This window comes from Ambystoma mexicanum, chromosome 4p (assembly GCF_040938575.1).
Source record: "Ambystoma mexicanum isolate Mex_15411 chromosome 4p, UKY_AmexF1_1, whole genome shotgun sequence".
In the NCBI taxonomy this organism is placed as follows: domain Eukaryota; kingdom Metazoa; phylum Chordata; class Amphibia; order Caudata; family Ambystomatidae; genus Ambystoma; species Ambystoma mexicanum.
Window position 1 is genome coordinate 910,986,310 of NC_090927.1, and position 24,822 is coordinate 911,011,131.

Sequence of the window (24,822 nt, forward strand, 5' to 3'; positions counted from 1 at the left end):
AAGTGAGCTGCAGAGTCAAGGTGCCGACATAGGACCTTGTGGTTGACCAGGTCGAATGCAGCGGAGAGGTCGAGTAGGAGCAGGAGTACTGTCCTTCCTTTGTCTCTCAGCTCGTCTATCTGGGACTTAAGGTCAATTAAGGCAGTATCAGTTCCGTGCAGTGGACGGAAGCCAGATTGTCTGTTGCCCAGGAGTTTGTACAATTCTAAATGCTTCTGAATTTAAATGTAGGCGGCTTTATCCAGTATTTTTAGTAAAAATGGGACCGTGGTAATAGGTCGGTAGTTTGTAGGAATGAGGGGATCAAGTGTCTGTTTCTTGAGGAGTGGTAGCACCCAGGATTGCTTGAGGTTGGCAGGTATAGTACCTGTAGCAAAAGAGGCATTTATCAGTTTGGTTATAAATGGGGAGAGTTCTCTAGCAGCGTCTTTTATTAGCTGTGCAGGGCAGATATCCCCTTTACAGTTTGAGGGCTTTAACGATAGGATATGTTTTTCTACCTCTAGGATGGACATTTTAGAGAAGAGGAATGTGGCATTATGTGCCGGTGGTGGCTCATTGGGCAGGAGAGTGTTAGGCGATTGCTGTAGGTTTAGAGCCTTCTTTTTTAGTTGAATTTTATTCTGAAGTGTATCGATTTTATGCGCTAAGGCTTGTTGTATGTCTGTGCACCAGGATTTGTCTTTGGTGCAGACGTCCGGGGTAGCAATAGGGGACTCTAGTTCTTTGAGTATGCAGAAGAGCTCTTTCATGCTTGAGTTTGAGCTAGCAATGCGTTGGTCGTATGAGTCGCGTTTTGCTTGGCAGATTTCCTTTTTGTAAAGTGAGGAAAGTGCAGTTAATTTGGCTTTATTCTCGCTAGAGGGGCATAGTCTCCAGTTTGTTTCACTTTTGTTCTTTAAGGTGCGAAGGTCTTTGAGTTGTGGGGTGAACCACTTGTTTAGGTGGGCTATGGGTTTGCTCGGTCTGAGTTTGATAGGAGCAATTTTATCCAAAGTGGTAAGCATAATATTGTTAAATTCCTGAGCTAGGCTGCTGGGGTCGAGATTATCAGACAGTGCGTTGAGAGTAGGCAGTATGGCGGGGATGATTTTTTCTACCGTAATAATTTTATTACTTCTGGTTGGGCATGGTGGTGCTCGTGGTCGGGCCAGTGCAGTGGGTCTGACAGTGGATAAGAGAAAGGAGATCAGAGAATGGTCTGTCCATGCTAAAGGCAGGATGGATGTGATAGTGGCAGAGCAGTTAAGGTCTGCTACCCAGTCCAATATTCTCCCTTTAAGGTGGGTGGGTGTAGAGACTTTTTGAGTAAGGGCTAGTGCTTTGATCGTATTAGCTATTTCTGTGGCATTTTTGTCTGTTTGGTCGTTGAATCCTAAGTTGAAATCGCCTAATATAAGTAGTTGGGTGGAGGGTTTCAAGTTGTTCATAATTATATTATGCAAGTCTTCCTCGAAGGTACCAAGAGGGCCGGGTGGTCTGTATATAAGGTGTATGGTAATAGATTGTGACTCGTTTATCTGCATTTTGGCAGTGAGGGTTTCGCATGATTGTAGAGGCTGGGTGGGGGCTAGTCTGAGACCAAGAACCGTTTTAGAGATGATAGCGATGCCGCCTCCTCGTGTATTATCACGGTCTTGTCTGATAATGGTGTAGTCGTCAGGGACAGCTAACATGAGGGTAGGTCCTGCTGCATTATGGAGCCACGTTTGCGTGATTGCGAGAAAATCCAGGTTCCCTTCCGTGATTAAGTCGGCAATATCCGTAGCGTGAGCGACTAGTGATCTAGCATTAAGGAGCGCTCCCTTGAGAGGGGGGTCCTCGGGAGTTTTGTTAGCTCTGATGGGTTTGTCTATGGTGGTGCAAACTTTAGGATGGAGGTTATTAAGCTGGAGGGTGTTCACATTCAAGGTAGATGTTTGAGTAGGCCATTTGGACTGGCTAGGCATTCGTGAGCTAGGTTTGTAATTGGTTTTGAGGTTGGAGGCCGGAAGGGCTCTTCTCAATGGTTCATGTAATTTGGCTAGTCTTGCGCGGAGTCTGTTGTTTCTATTGGACGTGGTACAAGGTAGGGAGGCATAAAGTATTGTTTCTTGGGCCTTGCAGAATGTGGAGAGCTTGGGTTGCATAGAGTTAGTAGTGAGTTGGCTAAAGTTTGAAGTAGGTATTGGTGACTGAATAATGTGGTCGTGACGGCTGAGGACCGATTGTGTGACTGTAGCCATAATACAGAAGGCTAATGCTTGGTGTGGCATCCTTCCAGTTCCAATGGCAGGAGAGTGCTGTCTAATGGCGACCATAGGGCGCAACACAGGGCTCCGCATAGGTTAAATGTGGTCTAATGGCGACCATAGGGCACAACACAGGGCTCAGCATAGGTTAAATGTGGTCTAATGGCGACCATAGGGCACAACACAGGGCTCAGCATGGGTCAGGTGAGGTCTAGTGGGGACCACAGGGCGCAACGCGGGGCTCAGCATAGGTTAAATGTGGTCTAATGGCGACCATAGGGCACAACACAGGGCTCAGCATAGGTTAAATGTGGTCTAGTGGGGACCACAGGGCACAACGCGGGACTCAGCATAGGTTAAATGTGGTCTAATGGCGACCATAGGGCACAGGGCTCAGCATAGGTTAAATGTGGTCTAATGGCGACCATAGGGCACAACACAGGGCTCAGCATGGGTCAAATAGCAATTATAGGGCACAGCATAGGACAAATGGGTGTCTGAGCCAGACCATGGGGCACAGCAAATAATGCATTTGGATGAACAGTTCAATTTGAAGTGTCACGATAACAGAAATGCAGTTCGCATGCCCACGAGTGGTGGTGTACTAGCGAGATTGTGAGGTCAGTTTCAAACGGGGGTGCTTGGGCAAGTAGGCAGCTCATGCAAGGACACCATAGGAACTCAGATAAAAAGCTAAGTGAACTCAAATGCCAGATATGGTGTCAGCTAGATTCGAAATCTGTCAGGGTAGCAGGAAAGGCACTGCTGCAACTTGCATAGCGTAGCAAATGAACAACCAGTGATTGTACTCACGAAGTTTACGGTCCAGTATACTGTCGATCACCCACGTACAGAGCATAAAAAAAAAAGTTCCCCATGTGAGGCGATTGTGCAGCGCGACCTTTATGATGAAAATCAGGGGTCCATCAGTATGCTTCCGGAGCGAACAGGGGCAAACAGGGCAAGCAGCCTTATGTTGGCCTTAGGTGGCCGCCGGCTTCCGCCTGCCGGCGGATGTTTAGGCTTAAATGCAGCCTACGCAACGTTGCTTAGCAACGTGGGACGCCCAGCCTCGCTTTCGGGCCGCATCGCGCCCGACATTTTGTTTTTGCAAAAGTCGGCGCGAGCGGACCTGGGGGTTGTAGAGGCTGCGGGGACTCCTTTGTTGAGGTGGGGTGCCCAGGGGGGCAGATTGGCCAAATGCAGGGGCAGCTGGGATCTGCTTTAGATCCTGTGAGGGGATCAACGCCGCCGTGAGATCCGAGGGTTTCGGCCCAGTCGAGTCGTCTTTGTTGAGGTCCAGGACGGTGGTGGGGGGCTCCTGCCCGCTCCACGACGATGGGGGTCTGTGAGGGTCCTTGTCCCAATGCTTACGTATGAGGCTCCTTGCCTCATGTGTAAGTACTGGTATGAGGAAGAGTGGGACTAGGAGTAATGAAGATTACAGGTAGCTAAGGCAGGCATTACCTTCATGTACCTCTACCTCATCCCAGTACCTGCCTCATACACAAGTACTGGGATGAGGAAGAAAAGGGCTAGGAGTAATGAAGATTACCAATAAGTAATCAAGGCATTAAACACAAGTAGTGGTGCAACACCATTGAGCTGACTGGGCTTCAGCACTCCCGCCCCCACCCACTGAAATTGTTATCTATGTTGGCTTGACCTGGCTGACCTACAGAGCAGTTACCGGAAAGAAAATGAGTTTCACTGTTAACAAGGGCCCGGCCCAGCAATTACTAATATACAGCATTTCACTGTTAGCACCTGCAATCAAATGTCAAATTATTTTAGGCAATTGAAATTGTGATGTGGGTTTAGTACTTGCATGCCAGGGGAGTGATTGGAAGGGTAGAGAGGGAACAGGAGACCAGTCATTCTCCCAGCAGCCAATAAATGGGTGCTTTCAGACTTAAAGGAGAGAGTTAACTGCTTGTATCATTGACGCGGCACTAGAATAGTCTCATTAAAATGTGTAAAGCAGTTAGATGCCCCCATACAAATAAGTTTGCTCCTCCCCACCACAAGTGAAGTTAGCGCCTCTTCCAACATTTGAAGGGTTAGCCCCCTGAAATGTAAGTTTTGTTGCGCCCCTGAACACAAGCACACACACCATATATACACAAACACACCCAGTGATCCATATTTGAGTGTGCATTCTTTCACCATACAGGCACACCCAGGCAGCCACCCATAGATGTAAGTGTGCACCCTTTCACCATACAGGCACACCCAGGCAGCCACCCGTATATTTAAGTGTGCAACCTTTCAGCATACAGGCACACACACCGAGGCACCCACCCATACATTTAAGTGTGCACCCTTTCACCATACAGGCACACCCAGGCAGCCACCCATATATTTCAGTGTGCATCCTTTCACGGTTCACACACACCCAGCCACCCATACATTTGTGTGCACCCTTTCACCATACGCTCACACAGACAGTCACCTATAAATTAAAGTGTGCACCCTTTCACCACACAGGCACACCCAGTCAGCCACCCATACATTTAAGTGTGTACCCTTTCATCATACACGCACACACGCATACCCAGCCCAGCCACCCATACATTTGTGTGCGCTTTTTCGCCTTACACTCACACATGCACACTTCATGGGGTTGAAGGGAGCCATAATACTTCAAAAATAAATTGTTTCCTTTTGAAGTCACTCTGACTTCATGAAGAAATTATTTCCGTTAAGGGCTGAACCATAACGGAAAAAATTTCTTTATAAAAGCAGAGTGACTTCAAAAATAGACTATTTATTTTTGAGGTCATAGGGCTTCCCCCACCTCATCACATGGAGGCCTCCAGCCTAGGGCCTTCATGTCAAGGGTGGGGGGGTAGTGACCTACTTCAAAAGGAAAGTTTATTTTTGTATTCACTCTGCCATCCTAAAGAAATCATTTCTGTTACAGAAATTATTTCTTTATAAATACAGAGTGAATTCAAAAAGAAACAATGAAAAAAATGATTTTTTTTCCCTTTTTTTTTTTAACTCCAAGTGGGGCCCCCTCCCAGGACATGTGGTCGCGGGCCCCCCCGCACCACGGGGGCTGCAGGGGCTGCGGGGGCACCTGTACGCCAGTGCCAATGGCTTGCAGCAGAGACAACTAGCTGCATGGCGAAGGCGGGTAGCCCCTCCAGGTGACTTGCGTATCTCCTCTTCTATTTCCCATTCCTCCCGAGTACAGAAGCACTCGGCTTCTGGGGGGCAGAGACATAGCTACATTCAAGGGGGAGCTGGCGCTAGCGCCAGAGCGGCAAGACATGCTGTACATGCTTCGTGCAGGACCACCATAGAGTGGAATGGGACGCGCTGAGACGATTGTGGCTTCAGTGAAGGAGAGAGCGAGTATTGCTGCAGTAATGAGCCACTTCAGGGGCTCGGTCCAGTGGTAGGAAGTCATGTGGGAAAATAATTTCTGTGCAGGCAGTTGTTGTTCAGTATGGGTGGTGGTCAGGATGTGTTCCATGCATGGGATCTTGCATGTTTTTGCTTCTAGGATTTATTACCAGTAAAGGTGGCCTATGTTTAACTAGTCATGGTAGTTTGAATGAGCGAAAGTGGGGGTAGCAGTGGTGCACTACTGGATGCGTCTCACATTTGTTGGTACTTTGATTATAGCAATGTGTTTCCTGTGACTCGGCTCCAGTGTACTCTTTTGGCCAATACGTTCTTTGCCAGGGGGTTATGGGCAATACCGCCGGGCCGCCCCAGTCCAGGCCTGGTAACTGTTGTCACATGGCGACAGGCCACATAGAGGGGTCAGCAACCCTCCCCCCAGGGCCAGCTCCCCTCTCACTCAGCAAATAAGGGAGACAGCAGTCCCTGGCGCTTCAAAGCGCAAGAATGGTGAGGTGATAAAAAGACCTCACCCTTCCACGGAAATATATGGGTGCATTGCACCCAGGGCAGCCAGGCAGGGAAAGTACAAAGAGATGCCCCCCCGGGGGCTCAGATAGTCAGCTGCAGGGCTGGCCAGGGGGGCTGGTCACAGCACCCACAGAGGTACTACAAAGACCCAGGGGCTCCCTGGGTCCTATATAAGGAGCTGCCTTCAGCTCACAAAATCACAAGCTGTTTGTGGACCCTGCACAGGGACCCAAACACTTTAAGGAAGTTCACTGTGTACTCAGCGTCTTCCTGCTATTTTTGTTTTCCACAAACCCTCCCACCCTAGAAAAAGGGGAAAAGAGCAAACGGAAAGTAGTCAGGACATTGTACGGTGTTCACAACAAGTAGTGGGACAAAGAAGGCGGCACGGGCCTGAGGGGGTAACCTCAGGACCCGTGCCCAAAAGTACTATATTATTATGATATGCGATTATTGTTTATGTAACCATATCTGTAACAATAAAAACCTACAGCCTTTTATTGCCAAAACTTGACCAAATGTTGTGGTGTGATATTTTATGGGGAGGGCAAGGGTTGTAAGACATGACGCACTCACCCCAACACAACAAATGTAAGTTTTCCTGCATATGGGTGCAGCAGTCGAACCGATGGAGTTTGTTTAATGCAAGAATGGCAGCTCACTGCTTGCCGATGAGCCCTGCACGTACACTACGGATTACAAATAGTCTCATGGGGACCAAATGAGTTTTGCATTGTGACGCCTAAGTTGCGAGAGGACATTAATGAGTAGCTCTATATGAACGGTGACTTTGTTGAGCCACGGAAATCGATGGCTAGGACTCCTAGGATATAGCGTAAGTAATGGGTGTTTTCTAAGCAGTCTTGATCCCCCTGGAAATGGCAGAGTTGTGAGAAGAGGAGCACCTGGAGGGTGAATGGTCTACAATTTTAGTGTTTTTGTTTCCGCCGCGGCTTGGGTATGAACATCCTTCATGTACCAATAAAGATTTAAGTAACAGATCACTGTACATTTCGCTCAGTAGTACTAGTTAGGCGAATGACAGAAAATACGTTTTTGCAATTTATGCTTCGGTTTGCTTAGAACGAATAGTGATTCACAAACACGACGTTAGCGCTGCTAAGTGCGGCTGCATTTTTAGCAATTTAGGATTCAATTACTCATGGTGGCGGTCATACACTTTTATTTAAAAAAAATAATAAAGAGGGTTGGAAAATGCCTCACTACCCCTAATCTAGGAGGTATTTCCCTACCTCAACCAAAAACTAAGGGCCTGTCCTGAGTCAAGATGTCCAAAGCAAAAATGTCCTGTGTCGAAAATCCTATCCTAGCCCTCTCATTCTAAAAGTAACTCTAAGGTGTTAGGGGTATTGTCTCCGGCTTGAAAAGTGCACAAATGTTCAAGTTCAACAAAAAGGTATAAATCCAACAAACGTTCCAATTGGATTATGTTCACAGTTCCAGGAAATGACTGCCTTCCGCAGGTTTCTCTCCACCAAAACAAAAGTTCAAAAGAATAGCCAAGTTCTTTATAGCCGAAGAGAATAACCCCCTCCTCCTGTTGTTGAAATTCACTAGAGGGGAAATCACTCCCTTCCCTAGGTCTTTTCCACATTGAATGTAATTCAAAATCCTAAGGGCATGAATCTTCCTTGGGATTCCCTGTTCAAAATAATACAAATTTAATTAAAAATCCTAAGGGCAGGAATCTTCCTTGGGATTCGCTGTTCAAAATACTACAAATGTAATTAAAAATCCTAAGGGCAGGAATCTTCCTTGGTATTCGCTGACTCACACCTGATATAGTCTCCTGCCGGGTACTCTCATATGTTCATTCACTTTTAAGATCTTAGGGTATAGGCTTTTCCCCATGTTCCTTTTATCATTGGTGTATTTGTATCTCCCCCAAACACAGGTACTATGCAACTCAGTTTGTGATTTAAGCCACAGGGAATTTGCCTCCCGTTCCAGTTAGGGACCAGGACTGCCTTCTTCAGCTCCCTCCCGGGGCCCGACGTTCCACTGTGGGCTCACCACCTTTAGGACAGCTCCCTTGCCTTCTATGACCCTGCTCGGGTCCTTCTCAGCTTCCGCTCTCTCCCTCCAGTTCGGGCAGCACGTTTCTGCGGTTGGTGGAGGTCTGCACGTCGCTCCGGCTTCTCTTGCCAGCGCGAAGCTCCTTTGCCTCGCATTCCCCTTCGGCATCGCTCCTGCCAGCAAGAATGTGTCTCCGGTCCAGAAAGCGCCTCCCTCTACCTCCATGCCACCTGACAGCTTGGCTTCCCTGGCAGTCACTAGCCGGTCACAATTCTCCGCAGTTCTCCACGGCTGCAACTTTGAACTCCTGTTTTACTGCAGGAAGCTGTTTGGAGCCAATCGGATTTCTCGAACAGCTACACCGTTCACTTCAGTCTAGCTGAGAGATCTTCATTTCGGTTGCTTCTTTTCTGGTGTCAATCTTTGTTACTGATGTAACTACGTGCTGTTTAAAAGTTCTATTACTGAGTGTTGGAGAATATGGAAGGTTACTGCCACAATATGCCATGAGGGCCTGTAGTACTGAAGGGATGTCCCTAAAAGGGAATGGGGGATACCATCCAACCAAATGATGTCACTCCACCCCCCCTGAGGGTCGCCTCCTTCCACGTGGTCCTCCCTTTAATAGCCATCTCCCGGGTGAGGATCAGGTAGCGGCTGCTGTCCCCTGGCCACATGGGGAGAGGCTACCTCTGGGAAAGGAGTGATGACATCATCAGATTCATCACAGTAGGTAGAGGTTCTAGTTTAAAAATGAATAAATAATGTTTGTTGTGCTGAAGTATGGGAATTGTATTTACTGTCGCTTACTGTACAAGAAGAATTCTGTATGTAGGTGCTGAAGTAATTAAAAGGAAACTGGCATTTGTAAGTGGGCATCAATAAAAGGGAAAGGTAACAGCAGCACACTTGATTACTGCTGCGTTTGATTACTGTGTGTGGTTTAGTCTTGTCACCACGAAGTGTGACTAGCAGTATATGCAGCATCCAAGCTAAGAAATCAAACATGTACTTTTTCTGTTCTTGAATAAGGAAGAAGTGCTGCGGGATTCCAATGAGATGCTCACTGGAGAAATCTCTCTGCAAGTAATGGCAAGATTCATTAGATTATTATAGATAATAGTCACACGTTGATGATTCCTGAGTCAATTGCCATATTTATCTTAAAACGATTCGTGAAGGCAGTGGACGGCGAAGCAGTGTTTGAATTATAAGGCATTCCAATATGCTTTCAGCACATTTAAGCATTTGGTGTAAGGAATATGGTCTCAGGTTCATCTGCATTTACATTGGGGCTTACAGTGGATGATGACTAGCAGATATATTGGGCTCTGCCATCACCAATGTAATTTTACATGGTCAGTCCTTGCCTACATTGAATTTTACTTGGTCAGTCCTTGCCTAGATTGAATAGAAGTACATTGTAAAAGTAAGGTGGGCAGTGTGGACCCTAAACATACGGGTTCTCCTGTTTAGTAAAGTCTGCAATACCAAGAGATACACAGGCCCCTTCATCTTTGAATGGCCCAAGATTCATTAAAAGGCAGTTCAAGGGTGAAAGAATCTTTGGGTAACAGTGTCTGTTTTTGTGATTATTCCGCTGTTGCTCCCCACTTCCCTGGTGCTCCTTCCCCTCTGCCATGTCATGCTTCTCCCACGCTGTTGCTCCTCCCCCTTGCACTGTCACTCCTTCCACCTTGCGGTGCAGATTAGCCCCACTTGCCCTTTCACCAATTCCTTCAAATGTTCATTCCTCATTCCTTCCCACTACTATAAATGTGAAATGCAATAAACAACGTCAAACGCCAAAACTATTGGCTTTGCCAAAGCTGGTTTTTGATTGTCTCAGCTTCAACATTTACAAAGACAGAGCCGCTGACTTTGCCAATGCCTCTTTCAAAGCATCTGCAACCTCATTGCTCTCATTCTGGATCAGTTTCCTAGATGTGAACCAATTTATGGGTCCTTGCCTAAGGAGTAGGTTGTTATTGTCATCGTTCTTGTATTCGACTGCACAAGCTCTTCCACCAATCCTAGAATGGGAAACATGGGCTGCAATTAATAGGAGAAACCCATGTTACCTACATTATCCCCTGGCTGCCATCAGCATATTCCGGCCTCACTCACCATGCCACCGACACATTGTGCCTTCATGCACTGTCAACCCCCTGCGGCACCACCTTCCTGCATCTCTGCTGTGAACCCTGTGAGAAACAGAGGGTGTCTCACCCGCTAATCCCCAGGGATCTCTCTCTCAGGTGGACAGGGCACGGCCATCGCATTTGGATTCGGAAACTGGGGGGGAACAGTGCAGGAGGATCACCTGGGTGAGGGGTCTTCGGAGTGGGGGTGAGGCAGCCGCTTGTGGGACGTGGTATTCCCCCTATTTTGTTTACCGAACCCATCCTATTTTTTAGGATTCTCCTAGGTCCAACCCCCACCCAACTTTTACACAAACACTGGGCCGAGGAAGAGGGTAACTGAAATTAACAACATTAACTTTCACACATCGTACTGGACATGTCCCGCTAATCGGGTCAGGCAAAGTCAGTCATTTAATTCTAAGTGCGTAACCTGATACCAATTAGCTCTCTTCACATGAATAAACGGCAGCACGAGAGACACATTCCAAGCAACGCGGAACACGAGTACAAGCAGAACTTCGGGGCGAATGCGTACCTACTCGAGCAGACCAATGGACCACGGGACGAGAGCAGTGGGTCAAAAACCCCAAGAGTTCCCTACTGGAGATTGCGAAAGACTCATGGAGAAGGCCAGATCCCACAAACACAGACTGCATTGTGTTTCAAGGACACCAGCGACCCTCCCTGGTGAACGGCAGAGTTGGGGAGGCGAGGCCAAGCCTGTGGTACTAACCTTGACTTGTGAATTGGGATTGCAAAACCAAGAAAAAGACGCACACAGCCAGTGAGTTGGAAAGCTACCTGAGTGACGAGTGCGTGTTAAATTTTGAAGTAGCAACATTATATCACAAGTGAAGGATGCATGGGTGTGGATGAAATGCGAGGAAAGGCAGACCTCTGAATTAACTTTATAATGGATGCTACATCAGATCTTTATACTCCAGCGACCCTGGTTGACTCTTTCAACCTATCTTTACACTGTATGTTAGACAAAGTAGTCCCTAGTAGGAGCAAACTAGCTAAAGAGAAAACCTCCCATCAAAAACGGTACACCCAGGAATTGAGCCTAATGAAAAAATGCAAAAGAAAAGCACAGTCAAAATGGCCAAAATGCCCATCTGAAGTAATAAAAATTACTTGGAAAGCCTTAGACAAAAAGTATAAACTGTCAATTTGTGACACTAAGAAAAACTATTTTAACAAGCAAATCGAGTAGTCCAATAATAACACCAAAAAGCTCTTTGAAATCTTCAAATCCTTGGAGAAGATAGGCACTTATGGCCCCAGTGAACGAAGACTGCCTCAATATACATCTGGCCTTTGAGGCAAAAATTGACCAGGCACGTTCTAAGATTAAACTCAAACTAAATAAGAACATGATCACCCCTCTACTTTTCCACAAATCAGTGCACAAGGAGGAGTCTGCCAAATTCAATTTTCCCCCATTACTATCTCAGACATGATGAATACACTGTCCTCCCTAAGGCCCTCACAATGCCCAGAAAATGTGATTCCCCCAACCCCATCCTGCAACATAAAGAAATCTTTGCCCCTTTCCTTGTCAGATTTGTGAACTCCTCCTTTGCCAGCAACCAGGTCCCGGACGCTATAAAAAAGATCAATGTACTTTTCACAAAGGAGGAAATACCATTTGCATATCAGTCTTTTGGTCCTCCCACAAGGGCAGATCAGCACTGAAATGCCAGCCAAACCTCCTTTGCACAAGAGTACCAACAGCAATCCCATACATGTGTTTCAGCCTTGTTGGGCCCCATCAGTGAGGTGAAGATGTGCCTCTCTGAGTACATTGGCAAGGGGCCACGTCTGGGTGCAACCAGGTAACCTAGGGTGACCAACCCCCTGCATATTTTCCTGAGTGCCCATAAAATACTGGACAAGCGTTGCCCTTAAGCACCCCTCGCATAGGTTTTATTAACTAACCCCCAATTGAACTCACCATGTAACTGGACTTCCCTGGTCATCGAACAACAAACCTCGGTGCTCTCAGAAAGATTGCCTCTTGTATTTACAAACCCAATCTGGCCATTTTTCTTTCCATTCTCGTCTTCAGCCTTTTGTGATGCTATCACCAGCTGCCCAAATGCGGTTTGCTACCTACCCACTTCCATGAACTCGGTCATCCAGCTCTCCAAGCCAGGCGAAAACCATTCCTGCATCTCAAACACTCTGCCATGTCCCAATGTATACACAATGAACCCCATATTTCCCAATATCCTAAAATGTGTCTGCAATTTAAACCATTGTCGAATCCCCACATTTACACTGTTCAAGATCACTGCATCCCCTCACATTGATTTCCCCTCGGTAAGCTTCTCTCTCGTGTGCATGAAGCGCCCTGTTGCATGCCTCTGAGCACTATAAGTTGTACATTGCACAATAACATTATATCCATGCTACTGCTAATTATGCTGTTACCTATGGCAAATCTAAAATGTATCCAAAGCTACACACTAAGTAACACTTATTCCAATGAATTTAACTACACAAAAACACATATTTAGTTGCAACATCGCATCTAATCCAGCTGCATCATGCCCTTGTACAACTTGCATAGCCTAAACTTCTTTCCCGCATTGGAACCTCGAACGTCCACCCCAAAACGAGTATTCACCCACACTTTCTAAAATACCTCAATTGAAAGGATCATACAACAAATAATCATGACAGTCCAGTATAACATCCAGTTGTTAATAACATTCAAAATATAAAAAGATGATATACAGTAGAAATCAGAAAATATTACATAATGGTGCACTTGGGATTAACATAGTTTTTCTAACCACATATACTTATGTTACTTGATATTCTACTGCCCGTCAAAATGTTATTATATGAACTACAAAACAATTCTCTTAATGAATGATGTTAATAAAAAGATTAACATAAACTCAGACAAGTTAATGTTTCTAGATTACATTATATCACTCTAATGTACTGTCAGGATGGTGGCCTGAAGTTGTACCCGCCTAGTTATGTCACACTATGACTACAATGGTCTGCATGAAATGCCTAATAGTCAACCATGTATGCGGTTACAATTGAATGTTCTCAAATTGCATTACAACTATATAATACTCTATAAATAATGTGTAATGTCATCTTTGATGTCCTGGATGTTAATCTTAGCAATGCATGGCGGTGGCGCGAGTGATGGTTGCGTAGTTTACCATAACTGGCAAATTTGTTTGATTTTTCGATTTTACCTTGCAACCATAGCGTCCGTTTAACAAAGATCTTTTCAATGAATTTCATAGGTTTTTAATAGTGCAACCTAAACATAACATCCCTTTAACAATGTTTTTCAGTGAATTTCATAGGTTTTTATTAGTGCAACTTAACCATATCGTCCCTTTAAAAAAGATCTTTTCACTGAATTTCAATGGTTTTTATAAGTGAAAATGTTTCATGATGTTACAGCACTGTGTATAAGTTATTATTAATTCCTCTTTTAACATATATGAAAGGACTATAAGAGTCTCAGGAGGATAGCTCAGGGGCAACGTGCTCACCTTGGAAGCAAGATGACACAGAGCAACACAGGTTTGATCTCAGGGTCCGTGCTTCGAAACCTCTGGGTATTAAGCGCGTTATAAATAACCTATCATATCATATCATATAAACCTCCTTTAACAAACACATTTTTGCAGCGCATACTGATGTGTGTCGTTTTCAGCATCACTTGCTGGGGATGCAAGTCATGGTTGAATTGCGTTGGGCATGAGGCTCGGCCATGACCCCAGCCCGACCAAGCCACCCTCGTTATCCACTGTACCTAGCCTGCAACAGACTCCACCTGAAGCTTCTTCTTCCAGTATCCACTATACCCCATAATGTGACCAATGGGGCATGAGCTTCAGCCAGGCTGCAGCCCCAATAAGCAAATCAGATTACACATTTGTCCTTGCCAAGGGCCAGGCCCACTGCCAGGCACTAAGGTCATATTACAATTTTGGCACTTTGGAAAAAATTAGAGACAGGATATATTTGCAAAAGCATGTTTTCAGGTCCCTGCTGATGCTCCTCGCACAGGATTGCTACAAACCCGGCCAGCACTTCGGGCTGTAGCCACAAGCAGAATTGTTTTACAAATTCAAGCTTATCAGATTTTGAACATTTTGGGACCTTGCCTACAATTTAGCCCCTCTTGACAGATTCCCTTCGTACTTTGCACAAACATTCAACGTTGGGTCTATAATCTTATTGCAAACATTTGTGCGATTGGTCAAAAGGCACCAAAGTTATAAACCATCTAAAATATTGGGACCCACCCAAATGTGCCCCCTCTGGATGAAATGGCACCAAACTTTGCACCAATATATATTTTTTTAACAACTTTATTTAAGGACCGGTTGCAACAGATTACATACACCTTTGCCTTTAGAGGCGGCCATGCAATATCACTTTATGTAGACCAAACCCCTCCACTCCTAGCCCCCACCTCCAGTACAAGGCTCAGGAAACCTCCCGATAGCTGTGGCCCTTCTAGTTTCATGGAGGGGGCCACTGAGGGTGTAGGAAAATGTCTCACTAGCTGTGGTTGGAAGGATAGCACTGGGAACGTTCTGTGGTATTCCGGCATGGGGACCAAGCAGTCTGTCAAGCAGTGTAGTACCCCTTCTTTAGCTGCTGTGACTTTTATTTCGGCTACTAGGATATTCCAGACTTTAATCCACCACAGTGATAGTAGGGGGCCCTCCTGAGCCTTCCACTTGCGAGCCAAAGTGATCTTTGCCGCTAGGAGAAGCTGAGTGAGTAGCCTAGCGGTCGTTCCCGATTTCGGGTGGCACTCCGGCCATGCAGCTCCCAGCAAGACCACCTCTGAGATCAGAGGCAATTTGCAATTGGTAATCGCTTCAATAGACTGGAGCAGTTTCTCCCAGAAAGCCCGTGCCCTCGGGCATTCCCACCACTTGTGAAAGTAGGTCCCACGGGCACTGCACCGCCTCCAGCAGGCCGGCTCCAAGAACTTCCGAAAATGATGTAGGCGTTCTGGGGGATACTACCAATGGTAGAGGATGTTTATGGAGCATTCCCTGTTGGTGACACATCTAAAGGCAGAGTTGTTTCTAGTCCATATATCGACCCATGTTTGGTCATCTATGGGATGCTCTAGATCGGCTTCCCAGCGGGACATGTATACAGGCCTGGTGGTTAACATGTCGTCTTGCAGCAGTTTATGAAGCTTGGTGATGAGACCCTGGCGAGGCTCCTCCTTCAGTGCGAGCTCAAGGAGGCGGAGCTCCCTCGTGGCTCCTTGTTTGATTGCTTGCTGGGAGAGCCAATCCCTGATTTGGGCTTAGGTGAATCTATCTGTTTCTGCCAGGAAACAACGGCTCTTGCATAGAGGACCCAGTCCCAAGCATTCAGAGTGGTTCTGGTTGAGGAAAGTATTGTTGCCCAGTGCAGAGGTGCCCTGCCTGAGATATATATATTAGAGAGCCTATTGGGAGGGCTCTTGGCTTGTTCGATGCATGTCCACTTCGGGGGGCTTGGGTCAACGACCCAAGTGATAGCGTTAGTTAGTTGGCCCGCTTTATAGTAATTGTGGAGATTAGGTGCCCCCATTACGCCCCATTTGACCACTCCAGTCATTACCTTTAGCGGGATCCATATGAACTTTGAAAGCTGCTTTTGTAGCTGCATGAGGGGTATCCCTGGAAGCTGCACCGGTAGGGGTTAACATAGGTACAGAAACCTAGGCAGAAGATTAATTTTACATGCTGTGACTCTTCCTAGAAGTGAGATTTCCTACCTCTCCCATCTCTTAAGGTCAGCCTCCAGGTCCTTGAACAGGGGGGGAAAGTTTGCTGCATATAGCTGTTTGGGGTTTGCCGCCGTGTACCCCAAGGTTAGTTCATCGATGTGGACTCCATTTCAATGGGTATTCCCCCGGAGGCGGTTGATCATTGCGTTGGTCATGTTCACCCCCAATGACTCTGATTTAGAATAATTGATAGCAAAGCCTTCTACCTGTTCAAAGGCCTCCAGTTCCGTTAAGGCCGCTTGGAGGGAGGTTTGGCTGGTGGTGAGTGAGAGCATCACGCTGTCTTTATAGAGATACACCCTGAATTGTTCTCCCTTTAGGTCCACCCCTGTTATGGTGTTGTTCTTGCGGCTTCTTTGTGCGAAAGGCTCCATGATTAGGGCAAAGATTAGCGGGGAGAGTGGGCAACCTTGTTTCGTCCCTCAGGAGAGTGGGATTAGAGACCAATAGCTTTTGGTTTATCCTCAGGGTAGTCTTTGGCGCCATGTAGTTGGCCAACAGCAATTCACGGGAAATTGAGCCAATCTGAAGGCTTCTAAGGTGAGGCGCATGAATGTCCAATCTACCCGATCAAAGGCTTGTGTAGCATCCAGAGTAAGCATGGCTAGTTCCTGTCGTTCCTCTGATGGCACTTCGATGAGATTGAGGGCACGCTGAATGTTGACCCTGGTGCTTCTCCCCTTAATGAAGCCTGTCTAGTCCAAGTTGATGATGGAAGGGAGAACCGTTGCAAGTCTATTTGGCAACACTTTAGAGTAGATATTTGCATCTATGTTTAGAAGCGAAATAGGCCTGTACGAGCCTCATTCCCTTGGGTCTTTTCCCGGCTTCAGCAGCATGATAGTGGTAGATTCCTGCATTGATGACGTTTGGGTGCCTGTTTCTCGGAATGAGTTCAGGAGTTCCGTTAGGGGGCCAATGAGGGATGACTTAAAAAGTTTGTAATACATGGGCGAGAAGCCATCGGGCGTGGGGCTCTGGGTTTCAGGGCTTTTATCACTACTTCTATCTATTTGGTGGAGATTGGGAGATCTAAGGCATTCCTGTCCGCTTTTGATACGCGAGGGAAAGCGGCTTGTGCAATGTATTGCTTGTGTTGCTTCGGGGGTCGAGGGGTGGCTATCACAGTGTTGATTAGGTGGGCTGTTGCCAGCTGCAGCTTTGCCCCTTCCCCATATTGGGTTGAGCCCTCGTGGTCCCCTAGGGCTGTAATCTGATTTTGCTTTTCGCTAGTTTGCTGACTAAAAACCTGTTGGCGTCTTCCGCTTAGTATGCCTCCAGTTTAGTGCGGGCCATTCGATGGGCTTTGGCCACTTTAGGAGACCACCCTTTCTTGAGGTTCTTCTCGGCTGTGGCCACATCTGCCTCCAGCTGTTTTTAAGTTGTTCGCGTCTTTTTCTGTATGGCGATGCCTGGGCGATCAGTTCCCCTCTGATGACTGCTTTTATTGCCTCCCATCTGGTGGCCGTGGATGTAAGGCCTGCAGGGTATTTCTTAAAATAGTTGTGGATAGCTTTGGTTATGTCATCTTGCAGTTCCATGTTGTGCAGCATTGGGTCATAGAGGGACCATTGGGGTCTCGCTGGAGGGGGAGGATCGTAGCGCAGAGTACTTAAAACTATTGTAGCGTAGTCAGAGAGAAATTCCGTGCCTATCATCATCTAATCAGTAAAAGAGAGAAGTTGGGGGCTGGCCAGTAGCATGTCAATCCGAGAGGAGGTGCTGTGGATGTGGGAGAAAAACGAAAAGTCTGTTGCTTCTAGGTGAAGGACCCTCCATGTGTCCACTACCCCCAGAGATTTGAACAGATGGCATACACCCAAGGCAATTTTGAATTCTCTGTGCGTGGGTTGGTTTGATTTATGTGTTAAGGGGTTTGGGATACCATTAAAGTCTCCTCCTATGACCACTTGGCCCTCCAGGAAGGGGAGAAGCGTGGATTCCAGCTCAGTGAAGAACATTTCCTGGCCTTCATTGGGAGCGTAGACTGAGACTATGGTATCCAGTTGGCCGAATAGCTCACCTTTTACTGCAATGTATCTTCCCTCTGGATTCTGAAGGACCTCTCGTTCTGTGAACAGTGTTCCTCTTGCCTACATATACTGTATAGCCACTGGATGCCAGATATTGTTTGGGGAATGCTCTGTCTCGTAATAGTGGTAAGTCTGTTGGGAGTAAATGCGTCTCCTGCAGGAAGACTACTGAGCTGTGGAGGTCCCCCAAGCGTCAGAGGGTTGATTTACAGTTCTCAGGCAAGTTTAGGCCCCTGATGTTTAGAGAGACATAGCGCAGTTTCTGATGTGGTGGGGCAGCCTCTGGCAGCTCCATCTCAGCTATCAATTGCGTAGGGAAAGGGGGTTATCAGCTGGCTTCTGCATTCTGGAACATTGACATTCATCTGTTTCTGTTGCGACCAGGGTTTTAACTTTTGGAACCTAGTAACAAATTTGACCAGAAAACGAGGAAAACCAAGAAAAAAATAATTTCAACCTAGGCCCTTGGAGCCTTGGCCTGTAGTATGTGTCCATGTACTCGGCTGGGGCAGCCCGTGGGACACTGAGTTCCATGGTTATGTTCTTGCAAGAGGTGTGGGTTAATCTTCATAGGCTCTGTATTGGTTGGTTGGGGGGAGACAGTTCATGCGTGTTTGAGATGTTGTGGTGGTTTCCCTCCTTTGTGAATATTTGTCCAGGCATTTCGTTGTAGTTTCGGGGTCTCTCCTGTTTCTTTCGCTGGAGACAGGCTCATTAAGTCTTTATCCGGGGTCGCGGGTGCCCCTCTGAGAATACCCCCGCCTCTTCCAATGAGTGAATTATGCGAGTTTGTCCTTCAAGCGAGAATTGGAGAGATGCCGGGAAGAGCCATCAATATTACATTTTCTGGTCCTGGAGGATGGTTAAGAGGAGTTTAAGGGCTCTACGCCTCTGGACCGTCGTGGCCACTAAGTCCTGGTAGATTTGTAGCGGGGCCCCTTGAAAAGTTGGGTCTCCCTATGTGTGACGTGCCATCAGGATTTCCTACTTGGTATAAAAGAAGTGGACCCTGGTGGTCACTTCAGGTGGGTCTGCTGCCGGGAACCCCCTACGACTCTGCAGTCTGTGAGTGAGGTCCAGCAGAAGCAGCATTTTGTCACAATGGGAGAGGAGAGTTTGAAAAAGGTTGCCAACGAAAGCCGGAAAGGGTCTGGTCCTCCGATATTGAGTTTTATCCTCACAATATTGAAAGTGTAATGTTTGATTGTGGCAAGTGGATTGCCGGGCCATCATAGATATATATAGATAGGGAGGAGGGGGTGTACCGGGGTGAGACGAGGGGTGAAAGCATTGAAAGGGTCGGGGAAAGGGAGTATGTGGGGTGACGCCTCATTGTAAGTAAGAAAAACTATCAGAAAGCAACAGTGAAATATTTACGATTAAACAGTACAGTTTAAAAATGGTGCTGATGAAACCACATAGAACCATTTGAAGTATGCGAGTATCTCTATCCACTAACATATGGCACAATATCATTTTTCTACTAACTACTCATCCTATGCGGGATAATTTTGTGTTATGTGTGGTTTAATTGCATAACAATGAACGTGCTTATTGAACCGCAGGCTTGCATGATTTGTTATTCATATGTAATTCTTTCTAAGATGCTTTCTTTCTTTTTCTTACAGTATACCTCAAAGACAAAGAAGGGAAGTAGAGCGAGAAAGCCACAAGCAAGGCAGGTATGCTAAAACATTTCTCATTCAAGGCACATCAACCATGAAAAGCCAAATGTCCTCCGGTATATGTGGAAATCAGAAAGCTTAACCCATTGAGTGAAGAGTTATGAGGCTGTGCATAGACTTGTTTCTATTTTAAGTGAATGTCCCACTGCAATCGTGGTAGGGTGACATTGGGGAGTCCTAGATTTTCAAAGCAATGTGAACAAGGCAGACAAGTTAAATCTTCCCCCCTCATTCCATCTCAGTGCAGAGAAAAAGGTCTCTGCACCAAGACCGTCTAGATGTAATGATTCTCAGAGCATGAGTGCAAATGTAACATTTCCTCCAAAAATTATATATATATTGGTCCCAGAAAATAAAAAGAACCTGATACAAATGTATTTTGGTTTCAGAAAAATGTAAAAATCTTACAATGACGGCAACAAATGATTTACAAAATGAAATACACTGAGGAAGTCCGAGCTAGTAGTGCTCATCGGTTGAAACATGCCGGTGTGAAGCTCAAAATTCAAATCCAGTACAATGGTGTAGAAAAGATAGCTCCTATGCAAGAGAAAGACAACTGTTATGTTTCTTCGACGAATTACAAAATAAGGAAACTCATAGTTGTACTAGAAAATGAAATACAAGTATGGTTGCATTGGAACAAATGACGGGCGCCTGATTGTTAAATGAACAAGGAGAAAATTAGGTGAATGCATAAGTCTTTGGAACACCACAAAAGTAAATTCATTTTGAAACATGTATATGTTTGTGTTGTGAAGTGCTTTGTTGAGTTATTGTGAGAACTGGAAAGGAAGGGAGATGTGTTGTATAGTGCTTTGGATGGATGCATGAGTCTGGCGATGTAAGAGAGATAACCCCGGCATCCGTCCATTCGTAACCAAAATATACCCATAACTCATTCCCATTTCCCCAAGAAAAGTGTAGAATGAGACCTGATTGTTTGTTGGCATAAAAAGGCCGCAGAATTTATTCCACAATAACAAAAACCACACTGCACACATTTGTGGAAACATTGTTTGCAAGATGTGGCGACTGCTCCGTGTCCAAAGAACCTGCCTCCCCCTTTTCTTTCCTAAGAGTCCACAAGTAGGCCCAACTCTCCCCACCTTGGTGTCCGAGCCTCTCCTGCAGGTGCCCCTGGGTGGGGAGAGTGGCGTTTCTTCGGGGGAAGCTGAGCCGTAATTGTGCGCCCCTGCCGCTTAGGCTCCCAAGGGGCGCTGGGTCCGAGAAGAGCGAAGACCCTTCCTGCTTCCTTCCTGCTTTCTCCTGGCTCCTCCAGAGTCTGTCTACTGTGTTTGTCTGGCCAAACACCGCCACGCCACGAGTGGGCTTCCGCCCTCCGTGGCTCCCCCCTTTGCTCCTCCTCTTACATTTCCAAGATTGTTGTGCAAATATTCCAGAAAAACAAGTCCATGCCTAAAGGTGATAAGTGTACCCCATCCTTCAAAAAATATTCTGGAGATTTTAAATTAATCAGACCATGTCTGATATGCCCAAAACCCCTGCCCCTGAAAATTTTTGCCATCGCACAATTAAGCTTGCGCCTGGATTTCTCCACTTCAGCATGGTTATCCGCGCCTTTCCATTCCAATCTAGGAATGATCTCAGACCAAACGACCTCCGTTTCCCCCAACTGTCCCGCCAGTTCCTGCAACGAGAACATCATCTCCCGCATGAGAGCCCCTCTCCCTAACCTAGTTAAATCATTCCCCCGTAAGTGAATGATCAGGATGTCAGGCTTTACTCCGTTGATTAAAAGCTTGCGCACCTGTCCCTGCAGCTGCGCCCATTTCACGCCAGGCACCCCGTGAAACCCAATCCTGAACTCGCCTGCTGTCAGCTTTTCTTGTTCCGCTGTCCAGCTGGCCCCAGCCCTAGACACAAAGGAGTGCCCTACCACCCATACCGATATCTTCTTCCTTCGGGCTGGCGCTAAAGGAGGAAAAAGAAGAAGGCATGTCACCCTTACATTTTTTCAGGCCTAATGTATCTCTTAAAACAATCAGATTTCCATCTGCCTATCTGTTTGATTCCGACTTCCCCCATCCCCACGGCCGCCGCAGATGTTGCGGCCCCGATCCGGAATTAATGTGTTCCAAAAACCCCTTCAGTCTCCTCGATTCTTTCTAGCGCCAGCTCCATCAACCTCCTGAATTGAAAGCGACTTAGGGAGGAACCGTCTTCATGAATAAGCAATGGTGCCTCGTTCCCCGATGCAGGTCTCACCCTGAGAAACCCTGCTACAGCCTCTTTAACCATAACGTTACCTGCCCCTCAGAACATTGTACGTCCTGTATCTGCAAATACCTTGAGCCTTTCGCCCTTCTGTTCTCAGGGATAAGCTCGCTTACCCTGAACACCCCAAAAAATGCTAATGTAAATGCTGCTCTGAACTGAGCTACTTCGAAACCACCGTGACAGATTTCTTCCAAACTGGCCACCACCCTCTGCAATTTGACAAAATCTATGGGCCGCCTTTCACCCGCTTTGGGTTTCGCTTGCCTGGCCCAACCTTTCATGGCCATACAGATATAGTGTTCCTTGGTGGGGTCCCCAACCCCTCCAACTTCGAAAAATGGGAGATGGCTGCCAAGTGATGTGCCATCCAAGACCTGGTTTTCCCTTCTTGCCATCCCCAGCCCACAAAGGCCCTCACTGGCATATCCTGCTTGTTTACCCCAAGCTCCTCTTGCTTGAATTTCAGGTACCGTTCCCAGCAAGCCAGATACCTTTTGGTTGTACCCAGTGCTAACGCCGTCTGAATCAGGGAACTCAGATTCCCCCAATCATGTCCCACCACTTTGTTTTGAATGGCGTCATCCCTTTTTCTGTTCCCGGGCAACACTCTCGAAATTTCTCCCACTGTAAACGAGAAAGAGCATCAGCTGCTGTATTCTGTACCCCAGGAATGTGTCTAGCTCGTACTTCAATGTTCCACTTTAACATGCATTTTGTGAGTTCTCTTAGTAATCGCAACACCCTAGAGCCACTGGCAGATCCCTGATTAATTATTTGGACCACTGCTAAATTGTCTGACCATAACATGACTTTTCTGTCTTTCAACTGTTCCCCCCATAGTTTGAATGCCACCACAATGGGGAAGAGCTCTAACAGTGTGATGTCCTTGGTGACCCCTAAGCCATGCCACTCCTCTGGCCATGCTGCGCCGCACCACTGTTTATCAAGGATTGCCCCAAACCCTAGCGCCCCCGATGTATCTGTAAATAACTTACGCCTTTCTTCGCTATTGCTTACAGTTCTCCACATGCGAACCCCATTAAAACTGTGCAAGAAATCGTCCCACATAGCCAAGTCCTCCCTTACTTCAGCCCCCAACCTGACTTGCTGCCCTGCATGCTTTAGTCCAACCATTTTCAGCTCAATACTCCTTGCGAAGGCTTTACCCACCGGGATGACTTTGCCCGCAAAATTAAGATTACCCGCCATGACTTGCAGCTCTTTCAGGGTGCCTTCCTCTTGGACCTTAATTCCTTGATGCATGCCTTCAGCTTAGCTACCTTGTCCTGTGGCAGCCTGCAAACACCTTCTACTGAATCAATCTCAATCCCCAGGAAAGTTAGACAAGTAACTGGGCCCACTGTTTTCCCTTCCGCCAGTGGTACCCCCATCATCCTCATCAAACTTTGAAAGACCAGCATGATCTCCCGGCATTCCGCCGTTCCCTTTTTCCCGATGAATAAAAAATCATCTAAGTAGTGCAGCACTGCCCCTGACTGGCATTCCTGTTTCACCGTGAACTCTAGGAAGGTGCTAAAAACTTCAAAATAAGCACATGAAATGGCACACCCCATTGGTAGACATTTGTCAAAATAATACAGCTCTTGAACCTTAAAACCCAACAAGTGCTGACTTTCTTGATGTATGGGTAACAACCTCAATGCCGATTCGATGTCTGACTTCCCCATGAGGGCACCTTTCCCCGCCGCCCTTACCATTTCTACAGCATCTTCAAAGGAGGCGTAATGCACCCTGCATTTATCCTTCCCTATCCCATCATTGACTGAATCACCCACTGGAAATGACAAATGATGTATTAGGCGGTATTGACCTTCCTTCTTTTTTGGTACCAGCCCTAGTGGTGATATTACTAGGTTAGGTAATGTGGGGTGCCTGAAAGGACCTGCCACCCGGCCCAAGTCCACCTCTTTGGCTACTTTCCGCACCACTACCTCTGGCATCGCTAAGGCTGACCTCAAGTTGCGCGCTTCGGCACCACTTTTCCTTTCTGAACATGGGATCTTGAATCCCCACCTGAAGCCCTCCCACAACAACCTAGCATCTTCAATGTTCTGATACGTATTCAACCATGGAGTCATAGGTTGTAAGTTAACCGGGGTAGGTAGCCCGCCTTTAATCAATTCATTACACATTTTTTGTGGAGCAGCTCCTGACAGCATGACATCGACTTCATTCTTTCTTAACATTGCTTTTACCCTTAGGGCTGCCCCTGCGTCTTCCTTCGCCGCTTGAGGAGCTGTGCTCCTTGCTGTTCCCTCCCTTTGGATGTTTGAATTGGCAAGTTTTGCCAAATGGACAACCCTCTTCTGAGTTGACCCTCCAGCATTCAGCCTGCTCCCCCTGGTAGCTGGTTCTGTTATTCCAGGAGGAGTGCCCGCGAAAGGACGCCCTTCCTCGCCTGGTGTAACCACCTCTGCCCCTCCATACCTGGGTTTTTTCAACCGCTGCTTTTTCACCCCCTTCACTTGTGGGTACTAGTTTATCCACCACACCTCCCACATCCATTTCATCCCAAGCCAAGGCCGGCCACACTTGCATTTTTAAGCGAAATGCCCGATCATACTGAAGCCAGCCTTCACCTCCCCTCTTCAAATAAATATCCTGGATGTAGTGGCAATATGCTAACATTGCTGCGGCATCCTGCGGGTGTTTTTCAATCATTATGGAGGTATAAATCAAAAAGGATTTTATCCAATTGTGAATGGATGCCTCTGTCTTGGGTGTCTCCTTCTCCCTTCTCTCCTTCTCTTTCTCGGATAATTC

The 24,822-nt window shown here is 46.8% G+C and overlaps 1 protein-coding gene across 2 annotated transcripts in view; it reads left to right on the plus strand.

The window, feature by feature from the left end:
- Positions 1 to 24,822, plus strand: part of LOC138453539 (gamma-aminobutyric acid receptor subunit rho-1) — a 720,362-nt gene that overhangs the window by 291,210 nt on the left and 404,330 nt on the right. For both annotated transcript variants that reach the window (XM_069606507.1, XM_069606509.1), the window contains exon 2: positions 19,741 to 19,794. In XM_069606507.1, coding sequence (XP_069462608.1) covers positions 19,741 to 19,794 — 54 coding nt within the window. The remainder of the gene's footprint in view (positions 1 to 19,740; positions 19,795 to 24,822) is intronic.